This window comes from Pygocentrus nattereri, chromosome 10 (assembly GCF_015220715.1).
Source record: "Pygocentrus nattereri isolate fPygNat1 chromosome 10, fPygNat1.pri, whole genome shotgun sequence".
NCBI lineage: Eukaryota > Metazoa > Chordata > Actinopteri > Characiformes > Serrasalmidae > Pygocentrus > Pygocentrus nattereri.
The window spans coordinates 38,066,382-38,092,051 of record NC_051220.1 but is presented as its reverse complement, the minus strand read 5'-3'; the positions used below and the strand labels follow the sequence as shown (position 1 = coordinate 38,092,051).

The following is a 25,670-nucleotide window of genomic DNA, read 5'->3' as shown; positions in this document are numbered from 1 at the left end:
GAGAAATGGGTTGTGGGATCAAAAAAGTATCGCTTAACTTAAACTTAATGCAATAGAACGTTACTTCTACTGAGCTATTCTACTTCTACTGAGCCGATGTTGAGGAGCAGCTCCTCTCGACGCAGTGAAGCAGCTGTTCAGCGCCGTCATGTCCAGAGCAGGACGGCGGTGCGTGGAGCCGAACCCTCTCCAGCTCAGCGCGCACTGGAGCGCCAGAGGGGAAACGTAATGGCGAGACTGTGGCTGTGAAAGCGAGGATGTTTACTCAGCTAATTACGGTTACATAATAGGCGATTTTCCCAAGGACGCCGCGGCGTTTCCGACGCCAGGAACGGAGCTTCAGCAGGAAAACCGAGCCGGAAAGCAGCGCTTCAGTGGAAAGCCTCGCGTTTGGTGGTCTGTGACTTCACGTCTGCGGGGAGAAGCGAATAAACACGCGGGGGGTTTGTTAACGTGACGCCTCAGCGAGAAACCAGAAGGGTGCTGTGGACTGAATGAGACATGGAGGGATGAGCGGAGGAGTCAGAGCGGAGGAGTCAGAGGGAGCAGGAGTTAGAGCGGAGGAGTTAGAGCGGAGGAGTCAGAGGGAGCAGGAGTTAGAGCGGAGGAGTTAGAGCGGAGGAGTCAGAGCGAACAGAGCGCTGACTTTCCGTGATTGCAGTCCGGGCAAAGTGCAAAAGTGCAGCAAGGCGGTCAGGACGCGCGGGGGACCCTCAGCACGCGCTTGCATAACGCCCGCCTGCTTTCATGGGTCTGAAGTTGGGCTCCGATTAACGAGGCACCATGTGCTGGTTTGGCGAGTTACTCGGCGCTCGGTGGCGTCTGCATTTCGTCTGGCTGTGTTTGTTGGGATTTGGGGCAGCACCTGTGCTCCTGCATCCCCAGTGCTTGGACTTTAAGCCCCCTTTTCAGTCCCAACAGGCGCTCCAGTTCTGCGTTATGTACAAGCACTTCGGCTGCTGCGACTATGCCAGGGATCGGCAGCTGATGAATAGGTTTTACGAGATTATGGACAACTTCGACTATTATGGCTATGCCAACTGCGCAGGGTACGTTCAGGACCTCATCTGCCAGGTCAGTAGCCCTTTAATAAGAGTGGACTTTGGGGGGGGGCATTGGGGGGAAATGACAGTATTGAGTGCTCTGGAATGCGGAATGCTTTCAGTAGCCTATTAAAGTGCCATTCAAAAAGATTAAAGAGATTGTAAATGATTATCATAAATGATGATTTTCCATATCATGGAAAATAGAATTTCCTTTTTTGAAATTAAGGAGTTTGAAATCATATGTAAACATTACCATTCATTGCTCACTCCATACAGTCCATGTGTGAAAATTACACAATAAAAACAGCCTATTTTGAATTCATTATTTCTGATGTCAGGAGAACCAGCTCCTTTACATACAGTATACCTACCTATGCAGCCTATAGCAGTTTGGCTCCGCCCATTCAAACAGAAGATATAAAGAGTGTGGCACAACCAATCAGAACAGAGCTCATGACTGTTTGTTTTGTTTTGTTTTGTTTTGTTTTGTTTTGTTTTTTGTACATAAAACAACACAAATATTTTACGGGGACCTCAGGGGAAATAACGTAGGATAAAAGAAAACGCCGGCTATGAGCCCTTTAAAGTAAATTTTAAAAGGTATTTAAAAGACTTAGAGTGTTAAAGTACCTCTTTTAAATATAAGAATTCTACTTTCTTTATTAAAATGTGATTTTAAAAACTGTGAAGTATCATTTTTAGGTATACAAAGTTTTTTAAAAAGTTCTCAAAAAGGTCAACGTTAAGTGGAAAAAGTAGTCAAGCATCATTTTAAGTATAAAAGTTATACTTTCAGTATTAAAATATTATTCAAGACTTTTTCAAGTGTAATTTTAAGTATGTGAAGTGTTTTAAAGAGAAGAATTACATTTTAAAGTAAGCATTAAAGTGTCTTTTTAAAGTGTACAAATGATACTTTAAGTATTAAAGTATTATTTTAAAGCCTTAAAGTATGTTTTTTATGTATAAAACATATGAAATATATTAAAAAGAGTAGAGAGAATGGACTAGTTTAGTTGAGTCCAAAGTGCAGTACTGTGTGGACGTGCAGAACATGAGCAATGAGGAGTATCGCAGCCTGCCAAAACTCACCCCCCCCCTTCCTGTTTCTTCTCATCAGGAATGTTCTCCTTACGCTGCCCACCTTTTTGATGCTGAAGACCCCAGCACACCCCTGAGGTCCATTCCTGGACTCTGCCCAAATTACTGCTCTCAGTTCTACTTCAAGTGCAAGTCCACCATCTCCCTGCTGTCTAATGACTCAAGGTTATTAGAACTTCAGCATGACCGGAGCAGGTTTTGTCAGGATCTGGAACTGGATGACCAAGACTACTGCTACCCTCATCTCCTGACCAACGAGAAGTTGAACAAAAACCTGGGCCGCGTGACCGCCAACTCAGACGGCTGCCTCCAGCTCTGCCTGGAGGAGGTAGCAAACAAACTCAGGAACCCTCTGGCTATGGTGCACGCCAACGACGGCACCCACAGGTTTTTCGTTGCGGAGCAAATCGGCTTGGTTTGGGTGTACCTTCCAGACAAGTCGAAGCTGATGACACCATTCCTCAACATCACCAAGGCTGTGCTGACCTCTCCATGGGAGGGAGATGAGCGAGGCTTCCTAGGACTAGTTTTCCACCCGAACTTCAAGTACAACGGCAAGCTATATGTCTACTACTCCATAGAAGTGGGCTTCGACGAGAGGATCCGTATCAGTGAGTTCCGTATCTCTGCCACAGATATGAATGTGGTGGACCATAGTTCAGAAAGGTGAGGCTTTCTGGTGAGCATGTTCTGATAATGTCCATCATGTTAAGTTTGTAGATAAACTTGAGTTGTTTAACTGCATGTAGGAGGACTTTCTCAGAAATTAGGTGTTAATAAACAGCACACTTTTTGTTTTGTCCCATTTTGTGTCAAGAACACAGCTTATCTCAGACCTAGACTGTGTAATTACAATACGTCTGAACAGCTGGCCTGAATTAAAGAAGATAACGCAATGGTTTGTAGGGCCATATCCTACACTTTTCATCTATTTTATTGTTTTTCTTAAAGTTAAGATTTTGTGAGTTTTTACTGTGAAAACCACAAGTCAGGGGATGGATACATGACCATTTTCAAGTCACTGAATATCCCTCAGAGTACAGTTAAATCAATCATGAACCTGAGTTTTGTGCAAGAAGGATACTAGTGAGGGAGGCCGTCAAGAGACATCTCTCTGAAAGAGCTACAAGTTTGGAGTTTGGAGAGACTGTGCATACAGCTGTTGCCTGGGCGTTTCACCAATCACAGCTTTATGAAAGAATGGCAAAAAGAAAGCCAGTGTTAAATAAAGCTCACAGCTACCGCTACAGACTAGTGGAAGACTATGAAGTCAGCTGGAAGAAGGTTTCATGGTCTGATGAGACCAACATTGAGCTTTTTGGCCTAGGCTAAACGCCACTGAACATAATCATAAACACATCACCCCCACTGTGAAGCATGGGGGTGGCAGTGTCATGCTGTGGGGACTCTTCTCTAAAGCAGGCATTGGAAGGCTTGTAAGTGTTGAGGGTAGAATGAATGCAGTAAAATCCTGGTGAAAAATCTCATACAGTCTGAAAAACAACCTGAGCTACAAGGGAACATTTGTCTTCCAGCACAACAATAACCCCAAACATGCAGCCAAAGCTACAAAGGAATGGCTTAAAAACAAAAAAGTTAATGTTCTGGACTGGCTGAGTCAGAGTCCAGATCTTAATCTAATTGGGCGTTTGCAAGTTTGGACCGTGTCTTCAACATATGGTGGTAGTATGAGAGAAACAGATTGGGGGATGGGAGAGAACTCTGAGTCTTGGGCTCTAGTTCTGGGCAGCTTCTGGCTAGAGCTAGAAGCACCACCCCCCTACCCCACTTTTGTAACTGTGGGAGGACTGATAGGACTGAGGAACAAGGAGGAGATGGGTTAGTGGTGGGGCTTCATCACGGGAAACAGAAGGTAGGAATGGGAATTTATAGAGCGTAAAATTGGAAGGAGGGAAGGAGGAGGGGTTTCAGGTTATGTCAGTTATTCCTTTAAATTTTGCGACTGGACCTGAAAAAGGCTGTTCACTCACAATCCCCATGCAACCTGACAGAGCTTGAGCAGTTTTGCAAACAAGAATGGGAAAAAAGTGTTGTGTCCAAATGTGCAAAGCTAATAGGGACCTGTCCACTCAGACTCAAGGCTGTACTTGCTGCCTAAGGCACATCTTCTAGGTACTGACATGACGGGGGTTTTATATTTGTAATTCATTTTAATCACTGTGCAGAGATCTGTTTTCACTTTGGCATAAGAAAGAAAATATAACACATAGTAAAAAAGTTTCATGTCATTTTCTGTGATAATAAGAAAAGAAAAAGGGGGTGACAACTTTTTATAGGCACTGTAGGTTCCAAAAACAATTCATTTGTATACGACGATTTTCCAAGCTCTCTTTATTCCTTACAATTAAACAGACTGTTTAAGCTACAGTGCCTTTAAGAGTAATGCAGGTAAATGAGCTCTATTCTGATTGGCTGTCCTGTGCTGTGTGTCATTCAAAATGTAGTCCAGGCTGAAACACTACTTATAACTTCAGCATAGAATGGGTGGGGCTAAGCTGTTTTAGGCTTCTCATGTTCCCAGGATAACTTGATGTTAAGTGGAGTTGCCACTGAATGCTATTGTTTTCTCAGAGTTATACTGGAGATCGATGAACCTGCCTCTAATCATAACGGAGGCCAGCTCCTCTTTGCTGATGATGGGTACTTGTACATCTTCACTGGGGATGGTGGCATGGCTGGAGATCCCTTTGGAAAATTTGGAAATGCACAGAACAAGTAAGTCTGGAAAAACAATCACCCAAACTGGTGGTGTGTTTTGCATTAAGAGCCATAATCCTTGCTTAAGTGGTCAAGCACTCTGTTCTGAATGTCCTTCATGCTTCTTGTCCACTGGTTCATAGTACTTTTCACATTGACTGGGTGCAACTGAATCTCTTCATCATGATCTAACGACTGCTGCACTTCTCTTTCTATTCTGTCTGAGTGATCAGGTTATTAGAATGTTATTTCTCACCTGGTAAAGCCTCAGCAGATGATTCCAAAAAGAAACATCATGTTAGATCCAGGTGTTACAGTCTGTCTTGGCACAAAGATGGAAAGTAATGTAGCATTACATTACATTAATATTATGCCTGGGCAGAGCAGCAGGCTTTGAATACCCATCTGTTTCTGAACGAGTGCACGAATACTTGTTTTCAAAATCAGCCTAAAAAACAACATTTACAGTGTTTTTCCATTGACTGTCTGAGGGAACAGATACACATTCATTTTAATCAGTGCTTTAGTCAGCACCAGCTGTGTTAGACACACTTCTTACACCTGTCAAAACAAGATCTATTGAGTTTTAGTCATCAAGTCTATTATTTTCACTTGCGTTTTTCTTATCAGCATCTTTGCTCTTTTTTGCTTCATTGGCTTATTTGTGTATATTAAAAAAGGCAAAGCTTCTGATTCCAAAGGGTTTTATAGCAGCCTTCCTAGGAGCCCAAGTCAGCAGGGGAGCCCCGAGAGCAATTGCAAAGTGAAAGAAAAAAAAATTGTCATTGTGTTTCAGGCCATGATAATTCAGATGCTCTCCATGTCTTTCCATGTCTTTAAACTGCTGATCATTTTCTCCTCCATGACTGCTCAGCAACTGTTCAACTATCCTACATTGCTTCAGACAAGTTTTCAGGGCTTTTAATAATGAGTTAGCATCCCTGTGATAGCATGTACTTTAAATTCGAAGCCCCAAATGTTCAAAAGATGTGACTGGAGCATCTGTAAAAGCAAGACCTGATACTTCTGAAGAGTATAAGACTACAATTTCTAAGGCAAATATAAAATGTCACCTGAGTCAAAGAAATAAGGTCCATCGTTCTTGTCAGCAATGATCTGCAAACTGTCATCAAAGGTAAGATATAAATAGAAAAGCACAACATTTTCCCCACCCATCATGGGGGTATGCTTTAGTTAGGATGCTTGACAGTTTTTAATTTTGATAATGTTTTCCATCTTTATTATGTACATTTCAGCTGTTCGATTTCAATTTGTCATGTTCATTGAGGTAAATGTGTTGCTTGTGAAGAGTGGACACATGCTTTTTGTTGCATTGATTAACCTGTGCTTTTGTTAATGAGTGCATAATCTTACTATTGTTTTGAATCAATTGGAAAAACATAGCACTGATGTGTCCAACACTGCGGTTAGTATGATGCTATCGTGGTGCTGTATAGGCCTTCACTGACAAACCAAAAAAAAGATAGCCAGATAGGGACCCACCAAATAACTTGATAAGGGGACAGTAACTTGATATTCCAGGCCTAATAAATAGTGACACACATAACAAATGAATACTGAAGTAAAGTTATTCAGGTGACTAATTATATGTTTGTTTATATGATTTTTTTATATCTAGATCTGCTCTCCTGGGTAAAGTCCTGCGCATAGATGTGGATGACAATGACAGGGGGCCTCTGTACAGAATTCCTCCTGATAATCCATTTGTCCATGAACGTGATGCCCGGCCGGAGGTGTATGCCTATGGGGTGCGGAACATGTGGAGGTGTTCTGTGGACAGAGGGGACCCTCACACCAAGGAAGGGAAAGGGCGCATCTTCTGTGGAGATGTGGGCCAGAATAAATACGAAGAGATAGATATAGTGGAGAAAGGCAGGAACTATGGCTGGAGAGCAAAAGAAGGCTTCTCTTGTTATGACAAGAAACTCTGTGCCAACAGCTCTTTAGGTAGGCATCCTGTGTTAGTGGACAGCAATGCAGTCAAATAAATGTTGTTCTTTGTCTTGACTTCTCATTTAGGGACTGATATATTTATGCTGTATAGTGTTATGAGTATTGCAATATCAATTAAGTGGGTATTTTTTCCTGTTCCCTTTAGATGACGTTCTTCCAATTTATGCATATCCCCATAAAAAGGGGAAATCAGTAACAGGGGGATACGTGTACAGAGGCTGTGAAAACCCAAATTTGAATGGAATGTATATATTTGGAGACTTTATGAGTGGGTAAGTGTTAAAAACTGTGAAATCACCCATCATTTTGAGGAAACATCAAACACAGTCAGGTGCAAAAGTCTGAACACCCCCAGGGAGATTATGCTTTGTTGATTTTCTAAGCAAAAATAAGTTTACACGTCCTCTACAGAGAGCACACTTAAGATTAAACTCAAACATGACATTTCTGTGCCAATTTTTCTAAATGTTCATAAATTCTATTTACTTGCTAAGTTTAACATACAGTAAAACAGAACTATAAGACATAAAATATGCTTTAACCTTTGCACAGGCCACATTTTATGTTTCATTTTTTGCAAGGTGTTAAATTAAGCAAATTAATAGAAAATGCCTTATTTTCACTCAGAAAATCAACAAAATGTACTTTGACAATGGGTGCCCAAACTTTGGCATATGACTGTATGTACTATAGGTTATGCATATAGTATTAACCTAGAATACTTGTGGAAGTGGACTGCTACTGAACATTTCAATGGTCGACATTTAATACAGTTTAACACAGTTTAACAAGTTAGTTTTAATTTTATTGGATAATATTTGTTTATTTGTGCCTATTTTCCATTATCACACTGTTAAAATGATATTTTGGCAAATGAAAACATCTTAAATGCAGTCACTATATGTAATATTTCTCATCATGAGATTTTTGTGAGAATATTATATTATTATTCAGCTTAATTCTAGATGTTTTACTTGTTTTAAGTACTTTAGTCTAGTGATATTATTCTGCATGCAGATAGTCTGAAACAAGCAAAATTGTCTTCCAAAACATAAAATTACTATAATATATTAATGTACTATACTATATAAGTACTAAACTATACTATGTAAGTACAAATATGTAGAATAAGTTATATACTGTGATAGTACTCTCACCACAATCTCAAACTGTGAAATATTGTATATATTGACTAGATTTAAAGGGCTCATATCGTACATGTTTCTTGTATTTATTTTTCCCCCCTGAGGTGTACTATAGTGTTTGGCAACACATTATTTGGATAGTCCACTTTAGATGCTTTATAGATACTTAATTTACCTTCAAATTACATTCAACTAAATATCTACTAAATTGGCCAACTTTTCTTTAACTGTAAACCTGACTCTGAGCCTAACCCTAACCTTAATCTCAACCCAAAACCTAAACCCAACGCTTACCTTGGTCCAAATCCTAACCTTAACCCCACCACTGCTTAGAAAATAGTTTCAACAGATAGTTAACACTTTGAACATCTGTAAATAACAACTGAACAACTGTAAATAATCTATAATTGAGAATAGTGGACTATCCAATAAAGTGAGCCCCAAAATGTGGTTTTATGTATTAAAAACAGCCATAATTTATATATTTACATGTCGATTTTCTTACCTCTCCTTATCCTATAGGTTGTGTTTGTTATTGTACCTTTAAGACTGATGGATATACATGGCCTCCATTCTGATTGGCTGCCCTCTGTTGTGCTGGGCTAAAACACTCCTTATAACTTCAACTTGTGTGGGCGGGGCCAAACTGCTGTTTGCCAAATAGGGAGATATATGTAAATGTGTTGGATTTTGTGACATCACAAAAACAACAAATCAAAACAGGCTGTTTTTGCCACGTAGCTTCCATATATGAACTGTATGGACTGAAGAGTGAACGGCACATTTTGAAACTTTAACAATTTTAACAAAACAGTGAGGAAAGTTTGTTTTTTTATTACATGAACCCTTTAAAATGATGTAACCTGCCAAGATATTATTCCATGCCGTGCAGGCGTTTACTCTTAAAGACTTTGCTACTAAGAAACACTTAAACAAAGTAAAATAATGTAAATGTTTGTGTCCTGCAGACGTATGATGAGCCTAAAGGAGAACAGGAACACACGGCAGTGGGACTACAGTGAGATCTGTATGGGCTTGGGCCAGACCTGTGCCTTTCCAGGCCTCATCAATAACTACTACCCGTATATCATTTCTTTTGCAGAGGATGAGGCAGGTATGACGCCAAAGAACATGTAGTCCCTTCCCAGGCTGCTGACACTTTGCCAAAGCTCCTTTACAATTAATAGATGTGCAATTAAAAGCATTTTTTCACTGACACAAAGCTATTATTGTAGCTCACTTCTTCCATAAACTGTCACTGTCATATCAATAACTTCACAGTTTTAGGGTTTTTTTTATATATATACACCATAAAAAAGAAATGGTGATGCTTTTTTACAGACCCTGAAGTTCTGGTATTAACCAGCTAAGTGTGAGGTACAAACTCCAAAGTACTGTGAGGACATTTTAGGTAACAAAAAGCACACCAACACCAAGACAGTCTGACTAAATTACACTGAACAGGATGTAAACAGGACATAGTGAATTGTCCCATAATTGAATAACAGTGCTGTACAATAATTTACAGCAACAAAGTTGAAAGGAAAAACAAACTCACACTTTCACTCTAATGATACATGTTTAGAGAGGAAGGTTGCTGTCAAAAGTCTCCAAGACCCAGTAAAACAGTAAAAATTGTTGCTTCGGATTCAGTTTTGTTTCTAAGGAATTGGCAGGTACATACTATAACTTGTATCACCTTTTCATACAGCTGTGTGCAAAAGTTTAGGCACCCCTTGTTAAATTTTATTGCACAATTACCGTTTATTTGCTGAATTTTCCAATTTGGAAAAAAATATACCATAACATGTTACCTGTGTAAATGTTATGGTATATTTGATTCTTTTATGTTTTATTTTCCAATGTGTCAAACTCAGAAAAGAAATAGAAATTGTGCACTATTTGCTCCCTGTGGACGATATGTTCACTTGTTTTCACTCAGCAAATCAACAAAACATGTACTTTGACGTTTATATGTAAGTATAACTGCCTGGTACTGAGAGGTCTTTCCAGTTTACTATCTTGGCTATACATGTGGGATTACAGAGAAATATGGTGTGAACATGTTTGTACTTACTTCTTTGGAATGCCAAACAATTGTCCAATTATGAAATATGTTCTTTTCATTACATGTCAGTGTAATTAAGTCAGACTGCCTGGTGTTTATCTCCAATTTTCTCACAATAATTAGCATATTGAAGTTTGTGCCTCACCCAGTTAATGCTTCCACTGTAGAACAGTAATCTTCCTTCTGTTCATTTGTTACTTGAAGTTCACTGTACTCAACAGTTTAAGACAACCAGGTTACTTATTATTTTAAGTTAGAACATTGACTCCTTTTCTATGGTTGAACCAGCTGGATATTTCAGGCTAATTTAATTAGACTGTCTTGAAACTTACAAAATATTTATGTTGTTAATATCACTTACCTGGTAAGTAAACTTAGGATATGGGTCGGCAACATGTGGCTCTGGACCTGTATGCAGCTCTTTTACTGCCCTGCTGTGGCTCCAAAGCAGAATTAGATTTTTAAATAAAAATAAAATAATCCTCCTTTGCAGTAAAATAAAGCTCTACTGGTCATTCTAACAGTTTTAACGCTAAATGGTCTTAAACGCTGGAGTTAATGTAAAACTGCTAATTCACACTTTCACTCTGAAGGTTGGCATGCAGAAGCTGGTAGCAATGCACCATAGCAATGCAGACAACAATCTCACCTAGCTAGTAGCTAATAACAAAGCAAAGAGAAAGATTTAAGAAGAACATCAGTAATTTGGAGCTGAATGGACTTATTTGTATTTATAATCACTCTGGGTGGTTTTCTGATATGTTTAATCTGCAACGAAAAAATTGTCAAACACTAAAAAGTCGTTACGCTGAAGTCAGTTCCTCATTCACCAGCTTCTTGTTTTAATTATCCCGTTCCACCTTAAATGGTGCAGCGGTTACATTCTGGCCTCTCAGGCACCATTTAAGGTGGAATGGGGACAACATTTTTACATTTTCTTTTGTCTGTACTAGGACATTAGCTGGCATATTAAGAGACATTTTTTAGCTAAGATGGTAAAACGTCACTTCAGTAAAATGGACATGAATCATTGTGGCTCCCAAAGTGGTTTGATTTTTGTTGAAAGGACAAAATGACTCTTCTTAACATTTGGCTTCCCGATACCTGACTTAGGGGAATGTTAAAGAAAGTATTACCAAAACAACAGATGCCTTTTATTTTGTGTGATTATTTTATGATGAACTGGCCACTAGGTACTTGTAACATTAAAGGGCCCATATAATTGGAAACCAAATTTCCCTTGCTTTTATGAAATACCAAAGTTTGATGTAACATGTAAACACAAAGTTTCAAAACATACCATTCAATACTCAGACCACATGGTTCACATATGCAAAAACAGCCCGTTGTGAATTCACAAGAACCAACTTATTTATATCTATGCACTATTAAACCTAAAACAGTTTAGCTCCGCCCACTCATAATGAAGTTATAAGAAGTGTTTCAGCTCTGAGTACTTTTTGATTGAGGCACCATGCAGGGCAGACAATCAGAACAGAGCTTATTTACATATATCAATTTTAAAGTAATAAACAGTAACAGCAGAAACAGCAGTAAACAGAAACAGCCTGTTTAGTTCCAATGGATGATGAGAATTTCAGAAATGGTCATGTAAACATAATTATGAACATTTTTGGTACATGAAACTACATCGATGTTATATGTGGAAAAATAAAATACAAGAAAATGTAGAATATACCTAAGCCCGGAGAGGCCATGAGGAAGTTATGATTTTCTGGATTGCTATCTTGAGATAACGATTGAATTATCTTGTGATCTCAAGATAACAATCCAGCTTATGGCATCTCTGGACTTCTGTACATACATGGATCCTTCAACAGACATTAAAAATAAGAGCCGTTTGTTTCTTCTCCTGAAAAATTAGCCACACAAACATAAGGATTTGTTAAGACAGTGAACTCAGGTAATGACCTGAATGCTATGTGTCTCTGCTCCTTCTGTCTGTGTGATTAGGTGAACTCTACTTCATGTCCACTGGAGTTCCAAGTGCAACGTCAGCCACTGGTGTTGTGTATAAAATCGTTGATCCCTCTCGGTAAGGACTTTGTAGACCACAACCGCAGTTCAGAATGTGCTGCGTCAGCGCAATTGATTCTTCCTCAAAAGAAGCTTCTTGAGTGAATGCACATCTGCTCATTATTAAGCTGCACAGTCACTACACACACAAAAAACAGTTGTTTTTAAATGTTACTTTAAATGTACAGTGAAGTTCAGTCTCCCATTGCATGAAAAAACAAGTTTATAAGTTACTGTCTGTGTGACTGAGCTCATATGAAGTGAAAAGCCTGGCTTGGCAGCCGATGCACTGCTGTCATGTAAATCTCTCTCTCACTGGCATGGATTAAGTTAGCTGGACTACAGTTCAAGTTCTACACAGCTATAATGTGATTTCTGCTCTCTGTCTTACTTCAGTGCAGTATTTACTTTTGAAACTTTTTCCTCAGAATGTTCATCAGGTTGTTTGTATCTGATTTGTGTTGATTCCACAAGCTTGTGTCTGTTGGGGAACAAATCAAAGAGGATTGTTTATTTTATTACAGACGTGCTCCTCCTAGGAAATGCCATTATGACCCCGTTCCAGTCCGAGTCAAAAGCAAACTCATAAAGTTCAAGCCAAAGGAAAGTATGTTTTCTAGCCCAGCGAAGGCTTTATACTTCTTATAATGTGTGATGGTCAACAGTTGTCTGTTTATAACACAATAGTTTGTACAAATACACTGTATTTCCAAAAGTATTCGGTCACCCATCCAAATCATTGAATTCAGGTGTTTCAAACCCCTAGGCCTGCAGACTGCTTCTACAGACATTAGTGAAAGAATGGGTCGCTCTTAGGAACTCAATGAATTCCAGCTTGGTACCGTGATCGGACGCCACCTGTGCAACAAGTCCAGTCGTGAAATTTCTTCGCTACTAAATATTCCACAGTCAACTGTCAGTGGGATTATAACAAAGTGGAAGCGATTGGGAACGACAGCAACTCAGCCACAAAGTGGTCGGCCACGTAAAATGACAGAGTGGGGTCAGCGCATGCTGAGGCGCATAGTGTGCAGAGGTCACCAACTTTCTGCAGAGTCAATCACTACAGACCTCCAAACTTCATGTGGCCTTCAGATTAACTCAAGAACAGCGTAGAGAGTTTAACGGAATGGGTTTCCATGGCCGAGCAGCTGCAAACAAGCCTTACATCTCCAAGCACAATGTAAAGTGCTGAATGCAGTGGTGTAAAGCGCCACCACTGGACTCTAGATCAGCGGAGATGTGTTCTCTGGAGTCATGAATCACGCTTCTCCGTCTGGGAATCCCATGGACGAGTCTGGGTTTGGTGGTTGCCAGGACAACGGTACTTGTCTGACTGCATTGTGCCAAGTTTAAAGTTTAGTGGAGGGGGGGGATTATGGTGTGGGGTTGTTTTTCAGGAGTTGGGCTCGGCCCCTTAGTTCTAGTGAAAGGAACTCTTAATGCTTCAGCACCAAGAGATTTTGGACTATTTCATGCTCCCAACTTTGTGGGAACAGTTTGGGGACGGCCCCTTTCTGTTCCAACATGACTGCGCACCAGTACACAAAGCAGGTCCATAAAGAAATGGATGAGCGAGTTTGGTGTGGAAGAACTTAAAATTGTCCTGACCTCAACCCGACAGAACACCTTTTGGATGAATTAGAGCGGAGACTGTGAGCCAGGCCTAGTCCAACATTAGTCTGACCTCACAAGTGCACTTCTGGAAGATTGGTCAAAAATTTCCATAAACACAGTCCTAACCCTTGTGGAAAGCCTTCCCAGAAGAGTTGAAGCTATTATAGCTGCAAAGAATGAGCCAACATCATATTAGCCCTATGGATTAAGAATGGGATGTTCATATGGGATGTTCGTATGCTTGTGAAGGCAGACGACTGAATACTTTCGGAAATATAGTGTATCTTGGCAGTACCTTGTTGGGTTTGGACAATGCTCATGAATATAGTCTGGTTATATGATGTGTGATAAAACTGATGAATATTGCACTAATGTTGTCTTAGCATACTTTGTAAAGGCTAGTATATTGTATGAAAGTAGCAACATAATCAGTTCTATTAGCTGATGTTAAACACAACCTCCACAGCATTAGGCCTGTCAGAATTATTACATAATGCAATTATTTACCACCTTCACACCATTAGCTGGTAGGAATAACAAATATTGCATGCATTTTAACATAGCACAATTTGCAATTCCATAATAAAAAAGAATAAAATAAAATAGCAAAATTATTTGCCTTATTAAACGTTTCAGCATTAACAGCATCCATTTATACTGATTTCAGTATGAAAATAATTACTGTATTAATGGTATCACAGCACATTTCAAAAATGTATTACAATAGCAAAACAAAACCTTAAGGAAAGGCCTTAAGGAAAAAAAACTTCTCCAAAGGAAAATCATTATTAGACAGATGTTTAAATTGATGTTTAACAGATGTTTAAAGTGATATTTTAAATTGCTAATCTCTAGTCAAGATGTATTAAAATGGCAAAATAATTCATTACAGATATAATTGGCCTTTTTCATTATTTTCAAATCTCACCTCCACAGCATTAATTGGCATTGATATTAATGCAATAACCAGTAGTCCATTAATGTTCCTGTAGCATAATTTCAAAGATCAGAATACTGTACTACAACTGCCAAAATACTCTAACTTATTAAATGATTCAAATGTCTTCTCTACAGCATTAACTGGTGTTGACACACCAACAAAACGGCCGAATGTTGAAGTCCAGCCAACAGAATCTCCACGGGTCACCTCAGACTGGCTTCAGGAGTTATTGGATTCGCTTAGGGAGCAGGAGGAGGCCATGGGCAGGACCACGCCATCTCCAAGCACTACAACAACCAGACCTCGGAGGCAGTCCCGTCCACGTAAAGGCAGACGCAGAAAAGGCAAGCATAAGCCTGAGAGCGGCTTATACAGTGGGGCTGTGAGACTGGCTGGAGATGAATATGGCCAGAAGGACCGTGGGAGAGTGGAAATATATGCCAACGGCGAGTGGGGGACAGTCTGTGATGATCTCTGGAACACCAAGAACGCTGCTGTGGTCTGCAGACAGCTGGGCTTCCACTATGCACTAAAGGCCTCCAAACACTCTGAGTTTGGAGAAGGAAACCATCTGAAGATCCTGCTAGATGACGTGCAGTGTGAGGGTACAGAGGACACCCTTCTGGACTGCCAGCATGCGGGTGTAGGCACCCACAACTGTGCTCATTATGAGGATGCAGGTGTGATTTGCGGTCATTCAGAGGTCGTTGAACATTAGCGTAATGCAGGACTACAGTCAGAAAGGCCTCTGTGCAAAGTTCAGGTGGAAAAAGAGTCACTGACCTTGAAAAGTAGCACATAGGTCTACCTCATCCATTGAATCGAAAACAAATCTTACTTAATAACCTTTATTTCAGGTTTTAATTGTTGCAGATCATGCCATTCACTCTTGCATATACTTGTGTATCACGGTCCATAAAATATGTGAATACCTAGCTCATATTTTGTATTTCTCAATAAATAATTCTGTGAATTACCATAAAAATGGAGTGTCTGTTCTCTTCTAAAATGCCCAATAAATTAGTCATAACTTTCCTTTTGCAAGCACACTAACAAATTTCACAGAGACATTTTGGAATGGGAATGAGCGAAACATCTGTACAAGTCCTCTTATCTAGAGATAATTGCAGGTTAATCATATTATGTGGGCACATGCAGCGTTAGGAGTCTTGCCCAAGGACTCTTATTAGTATAGTGTGGTGCACTTGCAAAGGAATCAAACCATAGTGTGTTGCATGGAAGGCAGCAGTATTACAAAATACACTAAACTAACTGCTATAACGTCTTATAATCCTTGCAATTAAAACTGTTTTTGAATGCATTTGGCCAGTATCTTATTAAGTTTTTGAATTATACAAGGAATGTTGTTTGGTGGCATGGACATCTTTCTTCTACAGGGTGATCTTACAGACTTAGACAATGTAATGTAGGGACTTATTTCAGTCTTGACAATCATCAAATGACATTACATGCACAAAAGTTTTTGGGACACACTTCTAATCACTAAATTCAGGTGTTTCATTCAGCCCTATTACCACAGATGTAAAAAGTCAAGCACCTAGCCTCTTGCAACATTTGTGAAAGAATCGGTTGTTCTAAAGAGCTCATTGAATTTGAGTGTGGTACTGTAATGGGATGCCAGCATTGCAAAAGGTCAATTTAGGAATATTCTTCCTTCATACATATTCCATAATCAATGTGAGTGGTATGATTGAAAAGCTGAAGCATTTAGGATCCACAGCAACTCAGTCACAAAGTGTCAGACCATGTACAGTTACAGAGCAGGCCACCAAGTGCTGAGGAGGATAGTGCATAAAAGTCACTAACACTGCTAACTGCTGAGTTCCAAACCTCCTCTGACATTAACATCAGCACAAAAACTGTGTGCCAGGGGCTTCAGGGCATGGGTTTCCATTGCCGAGCAGCTGCATGCAAGCCTTAGATCACTAAGCACAATGTCAAGCGTCAGATAGAGTGATGTAAGGCACACCGCCACTGGACTCTGGAGCAGTGGAAACGTATTCTGTGGAGTGATGAATCACACCTCTCTATCTGCCAGTCTGATGGACAAGTCTGGGTTTGGAGAATGCCAGGAAAACATTACCTGCCTGACTGCCTTGTGCCAACTGTAAAGCGTATTGGAGGAGGGATAATGCTACAATATTATGGGGTTATTTTTTCAGGAGTTGGCCCAGGCCCCTTCCAGTGAGGGGAAATTTTAACGCTTCAGCAGACCAAGACGCTTCCAACTGTATGCTTCCAACTTTTTGAGAACAGTTTGGAGAAGAATGTTTCTGTTCCAGCATGACTGAGCCCCAGTGCACAAAGCAAGGCCCATAAAGGCCTGACTGGGTGAGTTTGGGGTGAAAAAGCTTAACTGGCCCTCACAGAGCCATGAACTCAGCCCCACTGAACACCTTTGGGATGAACTAGAACAGAGATTGCAAGCCCGGCCCTCTCATCCAACATCAATGTCTGACCTCACAAATGCTCTTCTGGATGAATGGGCAAATATTCCCACAGGCAAAATCTTGTAGAAAGCTTCCCAGAAGAGTGGAAGCTGTTACAGCTGCTGAGGGGGGGCCCACTCCAGATTAATGCCTATTGATTTGGAATGGAATGTCAATAGAACTCCTGCAGGTAAAATTTGTAGGTGTCCCAATATGTTTGTTCATATAGTGTATCTCATATAATGGGTTCTCAGGTCTGCTGTGACACTGATCCGGTGGTGTGTTAGTGTGTGCTGCGCTGGTACGTGTGGATCAGACACAGCAGTACTGCTGGAGTTTTAAACACCTCAATGTCGCTGCTGGACTGATAACATTACATCTACCAAAAACGTCCAGCCAACAGCCTCCTGTGGGCAGCGTCCTCTGACGACTGATGGAGGACTAGAGGATGACTGACACAAACTGCGCAGCAGCAGATGAGCTATCGTCTCTGACTTTACATCTACAAGGCGCATCAAGAAGGTCTAATAGAGTGGACAGAGATTGGTCAAAGTGTTATAAAACTTCAGCAGCACTGCTGTGTTTGATCCACCCGTGTGCAACACACACTAACACGCCACTAGCTGTCAGTGCCACGGTAGTGCTGAGAATAATAACCTACCCAAATAATATCTGTTCTTGTCCTGATCTAATCCTCTGGTCCTGTGGTGGTCCTGACCATTGAAGAACAGGGCAAAAGGACACTAAAAAGTATGCAGAGAAACAGATGGACTACAGTCTGTAATTGTAGAACTACAAAGTGCACCTATATAGTAAGTGGAGCTCATAAAATGGACAATACGTGTAGAAACAAGGAGGTGGTTTTAATGTTATGGCTGATCAGTGTATGTCTAGGTTAGTAGACATACATGAGGACAACTGTGACGGAATTGTGCTGCCTTTAAAAGTGTTTTCGCTTTTTGTGCTCACCTCCACAGCCAGCATCTGCGTTTCTCCCAGCATGACAACGAACACTGATGGTAATTCAACACAAATCATTTGTCATCATAATCTAACCCAACATTTAATTTGGACCGAATATCCTCCATATTAGTTATCACTAGAGGCGTAATGTCCCCCATTTAGCACAAGCTAACCACAACTACCCATATTTATCCGAACAAATGTCATGTTTAAGTAAGTATAACTTACATGGGTTAACATCTGTAACACAGCACAGCCAGTAATCAGCCTAGCTAAGGAAGATTGTAAGCCATATTTAACAGGATAGGGAGATAAAGTTAGTTTAGCTATCAGAACCAACCTTAGATGTGTTCAGACGAGATAGCTAAAGTAACGTTTGCTAGCCAACGTTGGCTAGACTGATACACGGTATAAAACAGCACATGATCACAGAAAAAACACAAACTACCCTCAAAGATAGTAGTTTTAGAGAACATTTAGCGTTAATCTTTTGTAAAGCATGTATAGCTAAGATAAAAGGGTGCTTTAGCCGTGTTTGAAGAGAGCTAACCGCTAGCAAACAGCGGCCACTTGAAAAGTAGATAAACGCAGAAAACATTAGCGTTATAATATATCCGCACAGGATTGCAGATGAACATGAAATTTGCGTAGAAAATGGATATACACGAGTTAAAGAAGAGGTAAACGTTTATCCAAGTCTGTATACTATGTTTTCAGGCGGTTGCGCATGGCTCCATAGCTCAGTGGTTAGAGCACTGGTCTTGTAAACCAGGGGTCGCGAGTTCGATCCTCGCTGGGGCCTCGGTTCCTCTTTTCATTACCAGCATTATGGACGGAATAGTCATTGGAACCACGAACAGAGGAACAATATAACATATATAGGTCACCCTCTATATGGATGGTCCCCTGTAGATGCTCTACAAAAGGCGTAAATCATTAACAAACTTTATGATAATGTTCAGATGATTATCAACAACCATAGGGTTAGGAGTAGATGTAGGTTTTACCTTGAGGTTGAGGTGAATGGACCATCCAAGTAACACTTAACTTCACAGTCAGTTGCATTTAATGGCTATTTACTTGAATGTTACTTACAGATATACTGAACATTTACAGTGAAACTACAGTGGACCATCCAAATAAAGTGTTACCCATATATATCTGTGTGTGTTTCCTCCAGGTTCTCCGGTTTCCTCAGTCAGGCCAATTGGACATGCTAAATTGCCCCTAGGTGTGAGTGACTGTCTGTGTCTGTCTGTCTGCCCTGCGATGGACTGGTGACCTGTCCAGGGTGTATCCTGCCTTCCACCCGATGACTGCTGGGATAGGCTCCAGCACCCCCCATGACCCTGAGGGAGAAGCAGCTTGGAAAATGGATGGAGGGATGGATGGAAGGATATACAAAGCACAAAATAATTCACCAGAAAAGAGATCACACACACAGAGTGCAGTACAACAATATAACACAAAAATAAACACGCAACACAACTTAGCTGGAGGCTCAACGATGAAAACACCACAATACAATAATTAAGCAGGATAAATGTGAATTTACGGAGCCCCGCTGGTGACATCCTGTATAAATTAAAATAATGCATGGCCATGATTTAGTAAGGCGTGGGAATGAGATCCTAATGTGCGGCCATGACTTAGTAAGCCGGGATCTCATTTCCACGCCTTACTAAGTCGTGGCCATGCATCAGGATTTCGTTCCCACGCATTATCTCTTTACATTAAAGTACGGTGAAAGTAGAACATGTTTTGCCCTCTTACCGTTTACCATTTTGGAGATACTCGTTTTTCTGTTTTTCTTTGGACTACAATGATTTCATTGTACAAGTGATAGACAGACCATTACAAACTCCAGCACAACGTAACAGACCATGAATGTAATGATAATATATTGTAAGGAATATAATAATAACAATTAATAATAACAATAGATTGATATAGGAGTTGATCTGCATCAGTGAGAGAAATATGAATGGCAGAAGGAAGAAGTTGGAGAAAGTGTCAGAAATGTTTATAGTGATCATTTCCAATTAAAGACTGAATGACTTTGTTCACTGTAACGCGGAGCGAGGAGGCGGACGCGTGTGCTGAGATAAGCGACTTTTATTGAGGGCAAATCCAGGGTCGTGGTCATGACGGTCCAGGTTCAAAAAGCCAAAACGGAGAAATTGGGGTTCAGACAAGACGAAAGGAACACTGAATCAAACAACACCAACAAACAATCAGAACATCGAACATCAAACATGAACCATATCAAACAAACAGCATGATCAAACAAAGACCAACGGAAACTAGGGGCAAACACAGGGCTTAAATAATCACAGGGATGACGAGGGACAGGTGGGAAACAGCTGAAACGAGTCAGGGGTGGAGTCAAGAAAACAAGGGGGCAGGACTTAACCAAAACAAATGCCAGGGTAAACGTAAACAAAGCACACGGAGGAGTGGGAGGAGCCAATCGTGACATTCACATCTTAACCATTGAATTATTCAGAAATGTTGAAAAGGATGGAATTCCCCTTTAAGCAATGTTTTGGTGTCCTAGGATGAAAAATGTTCATGGAAATCTTTTGAAATCCCTTTTAATAAAGTGTTATGTATCCGTATTGCATGCTGAGCTGTAATGTAATGTATTATGTCTGAGAAGTCAGACAATGTGACGTTTTAACGGACCACCTGTTTTATTTATTAAACAAAGATCACACTGACACATTCTTCCACTTGACTGTCATGTTCTAATTCACCTCCTTCTCAGCCCTCTGACGCTGGTGGAAACAAGGCTGAGAAGCAGACAGAGAAACTGAAAGGTTTCTCACTCTTCCACATGCAACAGGACGGCGTCCTCCTCATTTCAATAAGGACGCCTTTGTGTTGGGAGCTCCATCTCCTCTTTGAACAGGGTCATTGATATGCTGAACGTTCCATCACGTAGGTAATGCCAGACTATCTGTGCCAGATTCGCCTCAAAAGTACCTCCTCCGCTTAAACGTAATGTTAGATTCTGTCTTCAGCAGCATCTCGCTGAGTGGCTCTGAGCTGGAAGGCAGTTTGCTGTGATGATACTAATGTTACTATCTGGTTTTCACATTTAGTATCATATTCATCAGCAATTTCTCCAGACGTGTGCGAATATTTCATCAAACCGTTCGACCAGGTTAGAATAAAACAGTGGAAAGCTGCAGTCGTGTAAATGAAGTAAGCAGATTTTGGACTCTGTGGACTCCATGGACTCTATGGAAGCTCCCACACTACTACACTTACATGTTTTTTCCATGCTTTTCACACACTGAATTAAAACAATTGGAATTATTTGCCATGATAATAAACAATGTATACTATTATAATCCATTTACATATTGTTTTGTAAATGCCTTGAGAATGGATACTCGCTCTAGAAATATGATGAACTCCTGATGCTGATTTTGTCATAACTCAGTTCTCAGTGTTGTACAGCTTTCTCAGGCATTTTACAACTTCTGAATTTACAAGACTGAATTTAGCTGCTTTTCCCGCAGCTTCTTGTTTGAATATTCCTGTTCCACCTTAAATGGTGCAGCGGCTGTGATTTGCCATCACAAGCATTAGCAAACTAGACAGAACACTGACCTGTTGGTTCTGTTAAACGGCAAAATATGTTACTCCACTGTTAAAAGGAAATAGAGAAATACCCTCATATCAGGCCTTTCAACTCTCCATGAAGCTTCTTTTTCGCCGGCTGCTTGTTCAAATTTTTTTCCTACTGCTGCACCATTTAAGGTGGAATGGGAAAAGTCAAACAAAAAGCTGACGAATGTCCTGAGAAAATGTCCTCAGTAAAATGTTACTGGAATTAAAATAATAATCAGGATATCCTGAGAGCCTAAATCAGTTCATCAGCAGGGAGCAGTGATTATTAAGCTGAGTCTGTGCTGGATCAGCCTGAGAGCAGGTTCGTCTGTAGATCACTTCAAGTCAAGCTAAAAGGAGAGATCTGTCGTTGTTTACTGCCACGGTAACCCACTTAAGGAGGCTGCCAGTCCAATGACGTGAATTCAGTGTGCAGTAGCTTTAGCTCACATGTAGCAATATTCATATTTCAACTTTTTAACCACCTCGTAATTGAGAGGAATTCAGTGGTATTCGAGAGGAGAGTGTTCACAGGACAGAACACATCGGGTTCTGAACCTTTGTATTTAACACAGGGTGTGATAGAGATAATGTTTCTAAAACCCTATTCATTCTGCCCATAGAGGAACTAAGCTTAGACCCGGAGTTCCTAATATGGGCACAGCGACATGGCGCAGACTAGAAAATGACGACGCAATTACAGTGGTCCTTTTTATCAGCTCCACTTATTATACAGCTGCACTTTGTAGTTCTACAGTTACAGACTGTGGTCCATCTGTTTCTCTGATACTTTGTTAGTGCCCCTTTTACCCTGTTCCTCGGTGGTCCGGACCCCCATGGACCCACACAGAGCAGGTACTATTTGGGTGGTGGATCATTCTCAGCACTGCAGTAATACTGACGTGGTGGTGGTGGTGTGCTAGTGTGTGTTGCACTAGTCTGAGTGGATCAGACACAGCAGTGCTGCTGGACAAAACAAAACTAAAACAATAAAACATGCCCTTTGCAAAAGTCATGGCAAACTTTCTATCTACTTTCTGAGTTTAAAATATTGGGGGAAAAATAAAACCTTCCATTTCATGTGAAAATGTGTCCTTTTGCGCATTTCATGTTTATCAAACATCTGCCGATTAATATAGAAATACTACTTGTGCATAATAGTAATTGTGCATTAAAGTATGCAGGTACGCGCTGTCTGTACAGGATGTCTTCATTTATTTATGTTTAGAAAATATAACATGTCATTTGATCAAGGGACTCAAACTTTTACACACAACTGTAAATGTAAATATGTTTTTCTTAAGAAACACCAGTGATGGACAAAGTACACAAAGCATGTACTTGAGGTACAGTAGAAATACCCAAGGTAAAATATCACTCCAGTAAAAGTAGAAGTTCCTCCCTTTAGACCTCCACTTGAGTAAAAGTACTAAAGTATTTACCTTCAAATGTACTTAAGTATAAAGTAAAAGTACTAAAAGAGTAATTCTGGCTCTGATGTCCTGTTATCATTTTTATAACCAGACTGGCTTCATGAACTCATTTCAGGTGAAAGTCCTCCAGCGTCTCTCTTGGTAAACCAGTCTTTTAATAGAACGTCATTAATTAGTGACGCTGACGTCTATTAAAATGATCAGAAGCACAAAACACTGAAGGTAAACAGTTTCCATCAGGGAGAACCGAGTGGCTCTGAAATCACTTTTTACACACAAGCAAAGTTTCAGATTTATTTACAACTTAGTTCCAAGTTTAAGTTTAATAAAAACTGGCTTTAAACTCAGGATCACAAATGAGCTCCTTTACTATGTTGATCTGTAGGCGTCTGTTCATAAACATAAACCAGCCCAAACTAATTTACTATAAAATGAAATGGTGTTTGTAGAAATTCAGAAAAAAGCCGCGTCAGTCTCGACTGCATATGTGGACATATTTCTATATTGTGCTCTATTTACACAAAGTTAGGTTAGTTCATCATTTATGTTGAACAGACTCTCCCAAAGTTTTACGCTGCTGCGCTGACGTTGAACCGTGTGCTGCACTGGGTCGGTATGACCAACAGGTCAAAACCAGCTCTAAACAAAGTGACCGCTGGGCCCTGATTGGTGCTCTGGCTTTGCGCTTCTTTCATTTTGACATGTTACTTTTTTATACACACAGAAACCAAAAGGAACGACAGATTTCTCAAAATGTAGGAGGAAAAAGTCGGATATTAGACTCTGAAATGTAGTGGAGTGAAAGGAATAAGTCTCCCAGAATGGAAAAACTTCAGTACAGATACACGAAAAAATACTTAAGTACAGAAACCAATTACATTTACTTAGTTACTGTCCATCTCTGAGAAATACCTGGACATGGTGTACTTCATTAATAGCATACACCACCAGGGGGCAGTGCTGCACTGCTCAACTCTGCCAAACTGATTGACGCATCATTTGTTGTGAGCCTTTTCCCGTTTACCACCTTGAAGTGAACATTCTGATAAAATAAGGTCAGAGAAAGAAAAGTTGTGAAAGAAATGAATCGTTGAATTGTGATCTATAAAAATAATACAGCTGGTGTCATTATGAGCAATTTCTCTTTTTTGATGTAATACATATGATTATGTTCTGCTTGTACGTTCAACATATGGTGTTTAGGTGTTGTTTAATTTAAAATCTGTTATCCACATTGACTCACTGATTAAACTATATATAACTCTGTGGAGCAGCCATTACACACATTAAAACCACAGAGGATTAAAACACTATAAAGCCCTGAAACTTATTTCCACTGCGGTCCTCATCGCAAAAAACAAAACACAGTAGTAGACATGACAACACCAAAACAGTGTAAAACAGGGTGGATTTTCTGTTTTCTGTTAGATGCTCTATACACCTCAGCATGCTAACATGTCCCCAAATCATATATATGCAAATAAGCAATGCACTACAAGTACTGTTTTTGCCTAAAGTTACTAAAAGTATGCATGGGTTATGACTGGAGATATTGATGCACTGGTTATGTCTGCAGCTCCTGGAGTTATGCACTAATTATGACTGGAAGTACTGGAGTTATTGATTAGATATGACTGGAATTATTGGGGTTATTGACTGGTTATGAATTGAGTTATTGTGGTTATTAACTGGTTATGAATGGAAGTACTGGAGTTAGTGACTGGATATGACTGGAGTTATTGGGGTTATTGACTGATTATGAATGGAGTTATTGGGGTTATTGACTGGTTATGAATGGAGTTATTGGGGTTATTGACTGGTTATGAATTGAGTTATTGTGGTTATTGACTGGTTATGAATGGAAGTACTGGAGTTATTGATTAGATGTGACTGGAGTTATTGGATGGTTATGACTAGAGTGTTTGGAGATTTGACTGATAATAACTGGAGCTTTTGAAGTTATTGGTTGTGATTGGTGTTTGTGGAGATAACTGGTTAGTTATTATTGGGTTTTTCAAGGTTTTGACTGGTTCTGACTGAGATTTTCAAGGTTTTGATTGGCTGTGAGTTTTTGAATGTTTTCACTGGGGTTTTAAGGTTTCTACTGGGTTTGTCAAGATTTTGACTGGTTATAACAGGTTTTGAGGGTTTGATTGGTTATCACTGAGTTTTTTGGAGTTTTGGACTGATAATGACTGGGTTTTTCAAGGTGTTGACTGGTTAAGACTAAGATTTTCAAGGTTTTGACTAGGTTTTTCAAGATTATGACTGAGGTTCTGTGGGGTTTGACTGGTTATCACTGAATGTTTTTGGAGTTTTTGACCAGTTTTCCGAGGTTTTGCCTGGTTATGACTGAGTTTCTGAAGGTTTTGACTGGCTGTGACTGAGATTTTAAAGACTTTGATTGGCTGTGACAAGGAAAGTTTTGACTGGTTATGGCTGAGGTTTTAAGGGGTTTTGAATGACAATCAGTAAGTCTTTGGAGTTTTTGAAGGTTTTCACAGGCTGTGACTGGAGTTTTTTGACTTGGCTTTGGCTGAATTTTTTTTTTTTTTGAGTT

General features: G+C 40.1%; 1 protein-coding gene and 1 non-coding gene across 3 annotated transcripts; both read left to right on the top strand.

Moving 5' to 3' along the window:
- Window positions 1-42: 42 nt before the first annotated feature.
- hhipl1 (HHIP-like 1) lies at window positions 43-15,631 on the top strand. 2 transcript variants are annotated; one of them, XM_037542109.1, is made up of 9 exons: window positions 43-1,074; window positions 2,167-2,813; window positions 4,740-4,883; window positions 6,505-6,833; window positions 6,985-7,111; window positions 8,953-9,098; window positions 12,027-12,108; window positions 12,614-12,692; window positions 14,781-14,919. In XM_037542109.1, exons 1-9 carry the CDS (start codon window positions 784-786, stop codon window positions 14,784-14,786), a joined length of 1,851 nt encoding a protein of 616 aa, XP_037398006.1. In that variant the 5' UTR covers window positions 43-783; the 3' UTR covers window positions 14,787-14,919. The 2 variants fall into 2 exon arrangements, with proteins under 2 accessions (XP_037398006.1, XP_017537931.2); XM_017682442.2 differs by having other exon boundaries at window positions 58-1,074; window positions 12,614-12,696; window positions 14,781-15,631.
- Window positions 15,632-18,788: 3,157 nt separating this feature from the next.
- trnat-ugu lies at window positions 18,789-18,861 on the top strand. The gene has a single exon. It is a non-coding gene; the product is annotated as a tRNA-Thr (tRNA).
- The last annotated feature ends 6,809 nt before the right edge of the window (window positions 18,862-25,670 follow it).

Excerpts from the sequence above, each read along its gene's own strand:
- hhipl1 (XM_017682442.2), top strand. The coding sequence starts at position 784 with ATGTGCTGGTTTGGCGAGTTACTCGGCGCTCGGTGGCGTCTGCATTTC. Across the intron at positions 2,814-4,739 it reads GTGGACCATAGTTCAGAAAG|AGTTATACTGGAGATCGATG; the intron begins GTGAGGCTTTCT and ends TTGTTTTCTCAG. Across the intron at positions 7,112-8,952 it reads TTTGGAGACTTTATGAGTGG|ACGTATGATGAGCCTAAAGG; the intron begins GTAAGTGTTAAA and ends TGTGTCCTGCAG.